General features: G+C 35.6%; 2 protein-coding genes across 2 annotated transcripts; both read left to right on the top strand.

The window, feature by feature from the left end:
* Nucleotides 1-2356: 2356 nt before the first annotated feature.
* LOC126799185 (zinc finger protein NUTCRACKER-like) lies at nucleotides 2357-5281 on the top strand. The gene is made up of 3 exons (XM_050526324.1): nucleotides 2357-2755; nucleotides 2851-3247; nucleotides 3944-5281. The coding sequence occupies exons 1-3, from the start codon at nucleotides 2620-2622 to the stop codon at nucleotides 4839-4841; spliced, it is 1431 nt and encodes a 476-aa protein (XP_050382281.1). The 5' UTR covers nucleotides 2357-2619; the 3' UTR covers nucleotides 4842-5281.
* Nucleotides 5282-11897: 6616 nt separating this feature from the next.
* LOC126799630 (uncharacterized) lies at nucleotides 11898-12828 on the top strand. The gene has a single exon (XM_050526867.1). It carries the CDS (start codon nucleotides 11956-11958, stop codon nucleotides 12634-12636), a length of 681 nt encoding a protein of 226 aa, XP_050382824.1. The 5' UTR covers nucleotides 11898-11955; the 3' UTR covers nucleotides 12637-12828.
* Nucleotides 12829-13090: the final 262 nt, after the last annotated feature.

Genomic DNA, 13090 nt, shown 5'->3' with positions numbered 1-13090 from the left:
TTATAATCTAATCATTGTCGTACGACAAGAGGTTTAGTTCCAAAAATTACTTTTTAACCTTTTTTTCTTCCTTTAGTCAGAGCATCTAAGGCAATTGTTGGAAATTTTGTTAATTTGCTTGTGCAGTAAGAGGAGAATTAATGACAATTGCTTAACATCAAGTTGAAAATAAATAATTTGAAACCATTTTTGCATCAAAATATGGTTATGATAGTAGAAGTCTTTCTTGTCTTAGCACCAATGGTCTAAATATCGGTTATCAGCATCGTATCGGTTTTGTAAAATAAGGATATAACGGGGATATATCGAGATATATCGGATTATATCGGATTTATCGTTTTTTTTTAATTTTTAATTTAAATTTAATATATTTATAAACATATACTTCAAAATATATCAAATAATATTAATTAATAAGTACTAATTGAAAAAAAATAGGTGCACAAAAGATAGATTGAGATATTGATTATGCATTCATGCATTATAAACTCTCTCATCATAATAATCAAAGTCAAACTCATCTTCTCCATTATCTTCATCCTCATCTTCTGAGATAAAATCGTCTTCATAAATCACCTTCTACCTATTTGCGTTGAAATTCCTCAAAATGACATCGTCTCCTTAAAAAAAATCACCGAAAAAAAAATCAACGAAAAAAAAATCATCAAAAAAAAAGTCTCGGAAAAAAAAATCCACGAAAAAAAAAGTCCACCGAAAAAAAAAAGTCAAACGAAAAATAATCCACCGATATATCCCGATATATCGCATGTTGACCCGATATTTTGAGTTGACCGATATATTAAGGCGATATGACATTTATCCTATCGGTTTCTAAGAATCACCGATATATCCCGATATTTAGAACACTGCTTAGCACTGTAGAAAATAATGAAAATATGTTTGTAGAGCATCATAATATAAAGGAAATTTCTAATTGGATTTGAGTACTGGCACTCACATGTCATTTAAGGTATTATCTAATTGATTATCAGATGTTTATAATTAATTTGATGATTTGTGTTGATTACAATTATATATATTTGATAGCACATATGATGAATTAAATTTAAAAACAAGACAAACAAAAAAAAAACCAAAAGAGAAAATAAAAAAGGCATAAGAAAAGAAAGAGAGAAAAATCTGATTTGAATTGGGGGTATTCTAGATATTTTAACGGTTTAACGGATTTTTTTGACGGTCAACTAACGGAATGAAAAAAACTGTTAAAAAATAAGAGTTAAGGAATATACAGATTAAATTTGAAAGTAAAATGACAAAACTATTTTTACACCTAAAGTATAGAGTGTCACAAATATTTAATCCTAAAATTAACTATAATCGACCATACATCTACAATGAGACGAAAACTTCATTTCCACAAACAGCAGATCGGTACAATCAAAACAAGACAAAGCTTTCACTATTTGGAATGTCACGGTCGACTACAAGCAGGTGGTTTGATAGAGTCTAGATGAAAAATACAAGAAACAACAAGAAGCAACCAAAATTTCTTACAACATTAACGTCTTGCTGTCTCTTAAACTTAACGCTTCTTAGTGTATCAAATTAGTGACTATGAACAATATTGTACTTTTAGAATCACATCTTAATAGCCAATATAAGAGTTTAACGTTAAAATTATAAAATTATAAGTCAGTGCATGGCAACTGACAAAATATTGATTATTAACAATTTAATATGATAGCAATTCAATCCAACTTTTACAATCAAACAGATATATACTACAATGTGATATTAATATGACATTTTAATTTCTGATCCTTCGATTCTCTTGGATATATACATCTTGGTTATTTCAATCAAAATTTTCATGCAGGATATATACCAAGTACTATTAATATTCTACAGAATTAATACAATATTGAGTTCATGTATAATTCAGATCAAAATTCGATCAATGTTAAAACTCAGTAAAAGAAACATCTAGCGAATACTTGCTTTTGAAAACATATCTAATCTTTGTACAAAACATACATAACCTAGCTAGGTCTTCCATAAAATAGTTGAGTAGGGTTCTTTCAACATTACAAAGAAACTGAAGAACCCTAGCATCCTATATTGATAATTAATAAACTAATGCGGTGGTGAATTATATATATTGGTGGAAAACTAAAAGGCAAACAAATTATGGGATAATCATTCCAAATGGGAAAGGTATGTAGACTAGCTTTTCTTCTCCGGGCCTCATCATATGTGTCATCATGCACCTTTGCATTGCTCTCTCTCTCTCTCTCTCTCTCCTTTAGCTTTTCACGGCCTTCCCAACACAAATTAGTATTTCATTCCTCCTAAAAAGTAGATAATTAAAATGACTGCAACAACTTCAAAATGAACATGAGAGAGCAGAGAGGTAGAGGGAGCGAGAGCAAATCTTGCATATATTATTAGCTTTTGTTGTTAGGGCTGAAAGCATATAATAACCATACTAGTCTATGGGTTTTCTCTCTTAATCACAAGTCTAATACTACCCCCTCCTCCTTTGGTGAGCTCTTGTCCTTTTCACTTCTAGGTATCTTATAGCTATAGCCAAGATATTATTGAGTCAAACTGATCGAGAAGAAGTTCTATCGAACAAGAAGCTATCGAGGACTAGTTTGAATGTTGGAGAAGATCAGTATGGCGCAACATGAAGATGAAGCCATTAACCCAAACGGCTTTCTTCAAAATCCAGTTGCAGTACTTGGATCCAATCCTCCTCCTGTCAAAAAGAAGAGAAACCTCCCAGGAAACCCAGGCAAGTTTAATTTTCTCTAGTTACTTGATCTTCATTTTTTATTACTAATTATCGAATTGTTAATATTGATTCCTGAGTATGCACATATGTTTCAGATCCTGAGGCTGAAGTGATAGCCTTGTCACCAAAGACGCTGATGGCCACCAACAGATTCTTGTGTGAAATATGTGGTAAAGGATTTCAGAGAGACCAAAACCTACAGCTGCACCGCCGCGGACACAATCTTCCATGGAAGCTCAAGCAAAGATCAAGCAAAGAGCCGAAGAAGCGCGTCTACGTCTGCCCGGAAAAGAGTTGTGTCCATCATCACGCTTCTAGGGCGCTCGGAGATCTGACCGGAATAAAGAAGCACTTTTGCCGCAAGCACGGCGAGAAGAAGTGGAAGTGTGAGAAGTGCTCCAAGCGCTACGCGGTGCAGTCGGATTGGAAAGCTCACTCAAAGACCTGTGGCACCAGGGAGTACAAATGTGACTGTGGAACTCTATTTTCACGGTAATTATCAGTGTTATTGCTATCTAGCTTCTAGCTATTATTAGAATTTATATATCTCTAAATGAAGAAGAAATTATATAGCGTGAAGAAGAAATTATAAATTATGGTAGGTTTTTGTGGTTGCAATATATTTGTCTGTTTGACAAATTTTTCATTTGATGATCGAATAGCAAGCTAGAAACCAAACACCGGCCTCAATCAATTACATGAAAAAAACAAGATATAAAAAGCATGACAATGATTTTTGTGGCTAGCTATATATGTACGATCGGACATAGATGTCTGCTTTTATTTTCTTTTCTTCCCGATAGTGTTACCCTATACTAATTACCACACACTGACAATAATTTAATTACATATAATTAACTATAATTATCTAAATAATGATTTGTTTTACCATAATTACATTATAGTTGTAGATGTGGATATCATATACAGGTGGTAAATAAGAAAATTCCATACCTGATATATGATCAACTGATTAACCATTGATTTTCATCTAGATGTGGGCATATTAATGTGCGAAAATATTTGTTCATTTTTTTAAGACAACCAGTTCAAGTACTTTCAACCAATATTGAGATACACAATGTTCTTTTAGTTCATAAGATCACATTAGGACAATTAAATTAATGTCAACTATATTTAATTTGTGTTGTAGCTTTCTTAATAATTTGCATTATGATTGCTGAACAGGCGTGATAGCTTCATCACACACAGGGCGTTCTGTGATGCCTTAGCTGAAGAAACAGCTAGAGTAAATGCAGTATCCAACATCCACAACAATGCAATGGCCGGTAATATCAACTATCATCCCTACATGGGAAACAATGCATCGTCACTACTACTAGGACCTCCTAACATGTCACAACTACAATTTTCTTCAATTTTCAAGCCAATCCCGAGCAATGATACTGCCGATGCCATGAGCCAAACCACCCGCGGTCTATCTCTCTGGATGGGTCAAGGATCGAACGGCACACACGAAGAAATGACTGTAAATAATCAGCACCATCAGCATCAACTTGGATCTGTGAGTTCATCAGCTGGTTCAATATTTGGTGACCCTACTAACATCAGTATTTCGTGTTCAGAGCCTACTCCACCTTCTGATCATTATCAGCTGAATTGGGTTCTTGGAAGTAATAAGCTTTCCCCATCGAACAATGCACATCATGAAGATCAATTAACAATCACAAGCGTGAGTAGTGCTGCTAACTCACTTCCTTCTTTGTACACACATCAAACGCCTTCATCAAACATGTCAGCCACAGCTCTATTGCAAAAGGCAGCCCAAATTGGAGCAACTTCAACTGACCCGACATCGCTGCTTGGAAGTTTTGGATTGAAGTGCAACAACAATAATACTACTAGTCAAGCAGTGACTCAAGTTCAAGATGGGAGCAAACTATGTGGACTCTACGGCACTGTGGACAACCCAGGAGCTCATGATCATCTACTGCACATGCATCAAGCCAAACGCCGCCACATACAGAGCGACGACACCGCTGGAGGAGAGCAGACTAGGGACTTCCTTGGTGTTGGCGTGCAGACCATTTGCCACTCTTCACCAATCAATAGATTTTGGGTTTGAGAATCGCATGGAAAACTAAAGAACGAGTTGCAGTTTTTTATTTTCAGAATATAAGGGCAAAGTTGTAATAAACAGAAGTTGCACGAAGCTGGAGATAGAGATTTAAGTATTTGGAAAGGGTTGCAGGGATGGAAAGTGGGAATGGAGTGCTTAATGGGGGAGGTGCTAAAAGTGTGTGCATATAGAAAAGAAAACTATATATGGAAGAGGATCGAGCAGTAGAGAAGGACGAAGATCCATGCATATTCTCTTGAACCCTGAAAGCTTCTGATCCTTTTATAAAAATGGTGGTTGGCTTTTCATTTTACACAGCAACAAGGAAGTGGTGTAGTGGGAGCAGAGCAACAACCTCTTTTGGACTCCATTATTGCACGATTGTTTCACCTCTGTGTATTATGGTTTGTTGTCCTGTCAAGCTGGGCTAAAAAAGAGTTCCTCTCATTTCCAATAGCAAGAAAGCTTCATTATATAGTACTAACGGCTAGGGAATGCCTATTGCTTTAGTATAAACCTACTAGCACACCGACACTTCAGCCTTTGAAGTGTCGAAGTGTCCAACACTTATATAGTACTAACGGCTAGGGAATGCCTATTGCTTTAGTATAAACCTACTAGCACACCGACACTTCAGCCTTTGAAGTGTCGAAGTGTCCGACACTGCGCGATATGCCGACATACCCCGACACGGTATCCGACATGTCATGTGGCGTGTTGGAAATTTTAACTTTTTCGACACAACCTAACACGTTGACACACTCAGCAATCCGACATGCCACGTCACTAACTATTTTAGATTTTTAAAAAAAAAAAAAAACTTTCCCACTCCCGAACTTTTCTTCAGTTTGCTTCAAAGCTGCATATTCAAAGGCTTGGTAGCCTCCCCGGATGGAACCCTCGGTATGCTCTTGCTGATGCCTCAATAAAAATAGGCTCAGATGTCTTTATTTGCTCATTCTCCAATTTGAATAATTTTCTGCAGCAATTCATTGACGCTTCCTTTTTTTGTCTGATTACTAGACCTTGGAAGATAATCAATACTCATCACTGGAAATCAATAAGCAAAGCTTTCTCAAGTTCTGAATCACACTCATCTAAGCTCAAATCAAGTTCTGATTTAGTTCATAAACGACGCAAATGGAAGCAAAGGATGACGCAGATCGAAGCCCCAACTTTTCTCCGTTGTTCCCCTTCCTTTGTCGAGCCTCTGTCGCGCCCCTTCCTTCGTCGCGCCTCCATCGCCCCGGCGATTCCCTCTTCCTCCGTCAGCGATTAGCCGATTATAGGTTTAAGATTTCTACCTTACTCTGGTTGTATTGTACTATTGTTTGTTTGGATCCTTTGATAGTTCATAGACTTATAAGATTAGTTTAGGAACTTTGGATTGTTTGTTTGGATTCTTTGGAATGTCATAGGATTAGTTTGGAAGGTCATAGACTCATAAGATTAGTTTAGGAACTTTGGATTGTTTGTTTGGATTCTTTGGAATGTCATAGGATTAGTTTGAGACTTTGGGTTTGACGGTTTAGTGGTTTAGTGATATTGTGCTACTGTGCTAGTGTATGATAAATATGATGTGTTTATTTGAATAGGATGAGCTCAAGTGAAGCTGAGACAGAACCAAGTGTTGATTAAGTTCAGCTAGAAAATCTAAGTGCACTATTTTGTAATAAGTTATTAATTATGCACTTTTATCACATGCTTTTGACATTTTCATGTTATTTCTTATGGATTGTTATGTATTTAGAATTTTAATTTGGTATTTTAACCATTATATCAGGTCTTATATATTTTTTACACATTAATATATATTAAATTATAAATAAATTGTTATGGCGACGTCATGTCGGGATCTAGATTTTTTAGATTTGCCGTGTCGCGGTATCATGCCGTGTCAGTGTCACGATGTCAGTGCTACATAGGTATAAACACTAGCTTATGATGCTTTTCTTATCATCCAATTAACCACACATATCTACCAGCCTGCACTAATATGTAAGAATTGAAAATCGGTGTGTAGGTAGGTTGCATAATTTCTTCACTTCTGTGATTGGTGGAGATTGGAGATAAAAGACGTAAAAAAAATAAAGGAAAAGTCTATCTCCCCACGATTATAATGAATCCTTATATTATTAAGTTAATGTACGTTGTATCTGATAAATTAGTATGAACAATTGACCTGCTCATGATGTAGTGCTAGATCGAATGCTCTTACGAAATCTTTAAATTTCATGTATGCTACAATACTATTACATATCCACACAAACCTAATAAGATCAGAGCGGGAAACTTTTAGAAGCTTTTCCAAGTCGCGCACACCGGTTTTAGTCACTGTCCAATCTTGCATACATTTAGTTACAGAACGTACGCATGTTATGCTTAATTTAGTTAATTATCTTCGGATACAAAATTCAAAGTGAACATTCAGAGCACTATTAGGTAATATAATATGACGCCAGATTGAGTACCATAATCTTATGTGACATGTCAAATAAGCTTGTCACGTCAGTAATTAAAATAGTCATAAAATATCATTTTAAATCAAAAGACAATCTTATCATTGTATAAGATTTATTCATTATGATTTATAAATTAATAAATATTTTCGTTTAATAAAAAGAGGAATATTTTTATGGACATAATTTGGATACCATATTTAGTAAATAGATTTAAACTCCAAATGATTTAGTTACCTTATTACATTCATTAAAAATTATTTTATAATATTGGTTCAAAACGTTACCTTACAAGTGATGAAAATAAGATTATAATCTTATGGCAATTTATTAGATTTTATGGCACATGTAAGGTAACAAATTATTTTTGTCCATGTATATGCTAATTGAGATTAATATTGTATATTACAATGGTAATAAAAGATAAAAGAAATTTTCATCGTTCTGTCACAAAAATATGAAAAATCTCTAATAAAAATATTTGGCAAAATTTCCAAATATACCTTAAACTTGGCTTAAATTGTCAATTTATACTACAAACTTGTGCGAAAATTTGCCTTCTCAACTTGGAAAAAAAATGTCGATTTGCACTCTAACCATTAAATTTATCATTTTCTATCCAATTAGTGGTCACATGTCATTCACATGATGGACATTTTTGTCATTTAATATTCATTTCACTTTTTAAAAATAAAAATGTACAACGAATTTAAGTTTTGTACAATTATATTTACTCACTCATTCACTTCACGATATTTTTTCCTTCTTGATAATGTTTTCCCAAAATAATGATACATAATTACGACCATAAATGAAGAACTAAAACTAGCTAATTATGTCTAACAATCGTCAAGTCTACTTCCAAGGTTTTGCCATTTTAGAGGTTTGAGATTTGACTTGTGTCATCACTTAATTAGCTGATGATGAATGTTTAGTGTACTAGTAGGGAAAAAAATATTAAGGAAGAAAGAATATCATGAAGTAAATGAGTGAACAAATATTAAATTCCTTGTGTTTTTTTGTTATTAGAATGAAATAAATATTAAATAACAAAAATGTCCATCATGTGCAAGACATGTGACCAAAAATTGGATGAAAAATGTTAAATTTAATGATGAGAGTGCAAATCAACAGTTTTTTTCCAAGTTGAAGAGGCAAATTTTCGCATTTACAAGTTCGTGGTGTAAATTGACAATTTGTGTCAAGCTTAGGGTGTATTTTAATAATTTAGCCAAATTATTTAAAACGAAATAGTTGTATTTTAAAATATTTTTTGCACACACACGTCTAAATTATTCACTGATGAAATAATTTTTGGCACACAAAAAAAAGTATATAAGCATACTTTCGTAAATAAAAAAATACATTTTAAAAGCATTATCATGATAAAAAAATAAAATAAATGATAAAGAAAAAAATTATATTTTTATAATAATCTAGAAGTCGTTGATTAATATGGATATGATTGTTTTTTTATTCAAATATGACATTTTATGACTATTTAATTACTGATGTTGCAAGATTATGTGGTATGCTACATGGATTGTGGCGCCGAATCTGGCGCTAAAACATTTTCCGAATATTAATTAGCTAGGATTTGCTATAGTTAGTAGCGGAACTTGGAACCATATTCCGAAAGGGCAAAAATTTACGGAGATGCCAATTTAGTATGAAATTTTGATTTAAATACTAATAATTACACAATCATACCATATTTAGAAGTCAAATATACCATTAGTATATACAACTATATCATAATTATAACAATTAAATCATAATTCTATGTAATTATACATTTATACCATAATTATTAACAAATATACTATAATTCTATGCAATTATACCATAATTAATCATAATTAAAGGAAAATTTTCACTTGCCGCTGGGCCATGGCCCCTCCACGTACATGTACACTAAAACAAAATTAAGGCTGTTTTTAGTTTTGCCTCGCGACCGCCCTGGTTGACAATAGCCAGCGGTGGAATTAAAGTGTTACGTACCTATTTGTTTTTTTCTCTCTATGTTTTCTCTTTCTTTTATATTTTCTAATGTTATTTATTAGTTTTTTCTCAAAAATTTCCACAAGATTTTTGCTTTTTCTCTCATTTAGTTCTCCCATTATTCATTTTTGTACAATATTTAGAATTGCATTCTAAATCTTAGGGAACAAAATAACCCGCAATTTTTTTTTGGGCAAGCCCTACCACATATTACATCCAAGATCCGCCACTAAATTTAGTTCATGTAGCTTGACTTCACAGCTAGAGCAAAGATGCTAAAATGGCATGGGATGGTCAAAAGAAAACGATAAAAGAGAAAAGAGAACTAGAAAAAGAAAAGGGAGAGCACGTACGTACGTTTTTACAGTAGAATTCTAAGAATGATTATGTGCATGATAGAGAGGACAGAGAACTTGAAGCACTAAATGTGATCGATCAGCTTTTGCAATATTTGATGGTCAAAAGATAGAAAGAATGTTGAAGCAAAGAAAGGAGCTCGATCGCTGCACCAAACTTTGTGTAATAATTGGGCATATTTCTTGCTTCTGATCAAGCCATACCTATATTCTTACTTCTTTAAGAATTGAAGTAGTTAAATCATTACAAGCTCCATACTCACCAAATTGGAATGAAACAAGATACATCACAATCACCCGCACAAACATTAAAGAGTGACAAGTATACAGTTACTAATACATTAATTCATCCCTAACAATCCAACCAAGTGACTTTTATAGGACAAAACTTGGCAGACCAGCTATGGTCAGCTCTAGCTGACCTTAGCCAGTCATGCAATGTCACGTGTGTTAAATAACTTTCTTATTTTTGTAAGACTGATGAAATAACAAACGGTGTTCAACGTCGTTGCTACTTCTCTCCCCCTCTTTCAGATGAACTAACTGCACCCAAGCTAGAATTTTAATTCAAAATTCGGAATCAATCAAGTGATTAGAGCTCCGATCCATTAACATTCGTGAAAATCCACCTAGAACTTCAAATCACACAGACCCTTAACTACCCAATAAAACAAGAATGAAACTCCAAATTCCAATCCATTCGTAATCTTTAGTTCTCTACTACCCAGTATCTCAAATCACAAACTTTTCAACCCAAAAAAACAGAAACCAAACTCCAAGCTACAATTCGGTTATATTCCAACCATGTATAGCGAACCAAGCTTTCAAATATTAAATCAATAGAACAAAAAATATGCCCAAACAACCATCCAGATTGGTGGAAGCCTTGCTTTTTTCTCCTCGACAGCTTTGTAGACTGAAACAACGACAAATTAGCGTAGCGATGGTTGCAGCCATCCCAAAAAAGAAGGGGGTCTTTGGCTGTTTGACATGAGCAAAAAACTGATTTAAAACGGTAAACTGGCCCGGACGACAAATTCAACCTCGAAAATGCTCTTGCTTTCGATCAAATCAAGCTTCAAATTAAAAAAAAATTGATTTCGAATTGGGAAGATGACAAACCCAAAACATCGAATAAGAAGAACACGAAGAAGCGTGAGTAGTGGAAACTGGAGAGAGAAGAAAAATAAAGGCCGTTTGTTATCTAAACCATAAATCAACATCCTTAAGGATAAAAGTTGTAAATTGCCATGTGTCATTGCATGACGGGCTAGGGTCAGCTAGAGTTGACCATGACTGGTCTACTAAGTTTTGTCCACTTTTATATCAATTCAATCATCTCCAATCAAGATGTATTTCAGTGTTTTCACTAATGATATATAATATCACCAGCTGACTCAGTTACATATCATCAAGTACCCAAAATTTCAAGTATTGACTACTCTTTAGATCATGGCAATTGATGAATATATAGCTCAAAAAGGTCGTAACATTTTTGGTATACAAAATCTTAGGTGTCAGATTTTATTCTTTTGACAAAGCTAACTGAAAACCATTAAACATAAAATCATACCTTACTATCCATGAGACATATATAAGAGCTTGAGAAGGATATGTATGTAGCTTCTACTCATCCATTCAGCCACTATCGTTGTTTCCTCCTGATCTTGGCTTCCTCAGATTTATAGTCGGTTTCATCTCAGCTGGGTTCTTTTCAGAACGTGACATATATGGATCTCCATTTCTCATAAACAAGGTTAGCAATAGCTTTAGTATTGGGTTCATCCTTCTATACTCCTTCAAGAATACGAAGTAGTCCATACTTCGACTATCTCTCATCCGGTAATTTCCACAAGAAGTACAACCCCACCGTCCACAATGGAAGCTAAAATGAGTTCCGCACCTGCAGGTAATCAACCCAAAATGGAGTATATGATTTAGGTTAAGTTTCCACTCTGTTTTTGTACATGCACACTGATGCACTTATATATACTTACGACAGCTACTCAAATAGTATAGGATTAGGCATTCGACAAACAACAAGAAAAGAATTAAAGAAATCAATATTTATAGCCAAACGAATATCCTAGTGTGCCGTTGATGGAACTGTTATGATATAGAACATGCAGGGTATAGGGCCAAGATTCCAACATTTAAGAAAAGAATAATTTTCATTCCGGGTTTTTATAAAACTGGGCCAATCGGATCCGGGTTGAAGTCCGAAATACATAAACGCTCACACTTCGCCTCTTGTTCGTCAAAACCAAAAACCCCTCGCAAAATCTCGGCGGGGGCAAAAGAGTCATGAAGTTCACAGACTCGCCGGTGATCGAGCTCCCCGTCCGCGACGCCGTCCTCTCATTCCAACAAGACAACGGCTCCCTCCACGTCGGCACCACCGTCTGGCCCTGCTCCTTAGTCCTCGTCAAGTTCGCCGAGCGCTGGGCCCCTCCCCAAACCCCGGAAAACCCCTACTCCTCCCTCCTCGACTTCCGCGCTAAACGCGCCGTCGAGCTCGGCGCCGGCTGCGGAGTCGCCGCCATGGGGCTCTACCTCCTCGGCCTCACCGACGTCGTCATCACCGACATCCCCGCCGTCATGCCCGCCCTGAAGCGGAACCTCAAGCGCAACAAACCGGTCCTCGGCAAGAATCTCAAGCATGCGATTCTCCACTGGAACAAGGCGGACCAGATCGCCGCCCTGAGTCCGCCGTACGACGTCGTTGTGGCGACGGATGTGGTGTATATTGAGGAGACGGTGGGGCCGTTGATCTCGACGATGGAGGCGATGGTGAAGGACGACGGCGTCGTTTTGCTTGGGTATCAATTGAGGTCGCCGGAGGCACATAAGGTGTTTTGGGAAATGTGCGAGGGTGTTTTCGGGATCGAGAAAGTTCCGCATGAGGATTTGCACCCGGATTATGCTTATGAGGAGACTGATGTGTATATCTTGCGCAAGAAGAAAAAAGAAACTGAAACCTCTTAGCTCTCAGGTTTCTTCAGACTCTTCTTTGTTTTTTGGTGTTAAGGCTTCTACTTTGGTTTACTTGATGTGTTGCTGCTTTAATGGAAATGTTGTGCTTGTTGAGTACTGTATTAGTCTGTGGTTGTAAAATGTGTTTACGCAATGAGACTAATGGTTAATACTTAATAGTCTGAACTCTGAAGATCTTCATAACATTATTCGGCACAGATTGAGACAAATAGAGTATTATAGGGACCACTACGAGTGTGAATACTATCACTACAGAGCGAATTTAGAATGCCATTGAACAAGAGTACTAAATTCTAGTGAGAGTGTAAGTGTTTGTGCGGTCAGAGGAATATAGGATAGAGCCAAAGATTCTAGATTATGGTTGTGTGAAAGAGTTCTTGCCAAAACTTGGAAGGTTTGTTTGAAAATACAAGTTTACTTGATTATTGCAAACAAGTTGATTTGC

Source organism: Argentina anserina, chromosome 6 (genome assembly GCF_933775445.1).
Source record: "Argentina anserina chromosome 6, drPotAnse1.1, whole genome shotgun sequence".
NCBI lineage: Eukaryota > Viridiplantae > Streptophyta > Magnoliopsida > Rosales > Rosaceae > Argentina > Argentina anserina.
This window is presented reverse-complemented; position numbering and strand designations above follow the sequence as displayed.

Bases quoted from the DNA above. Each gene is read 5' to 3' on its own strand.
- LOC126799185 (XM_050526324.1), top strand. From the start codon at position 2,620: ATGTTGGAGAAGATCAGTATGGCGCAACATGAAGATGAAGCCATTAAC. The intron at 2,756-2,850 runs GCAAGTTTAATT...CATATGTTTCAG, and splicing joins AAACCTCCCAGGAAACCCAG to ATCCTGAGGCTGAAGTGATA. The intron at 3,248-3,943 runs GTAATTATCAGT...ATTGCTGAACAG, and splicing joins TGTGGAACTCTATTTTCACG to GCGTGATAGCTTCATCACAC.
- LOC126799630 (XM_050526867.1), top strand. From the start codon at position 11,956: ATGAAGTTCACAGACTCGCCGGTGATCGAGCTCCCCGTCCGCGACGCC.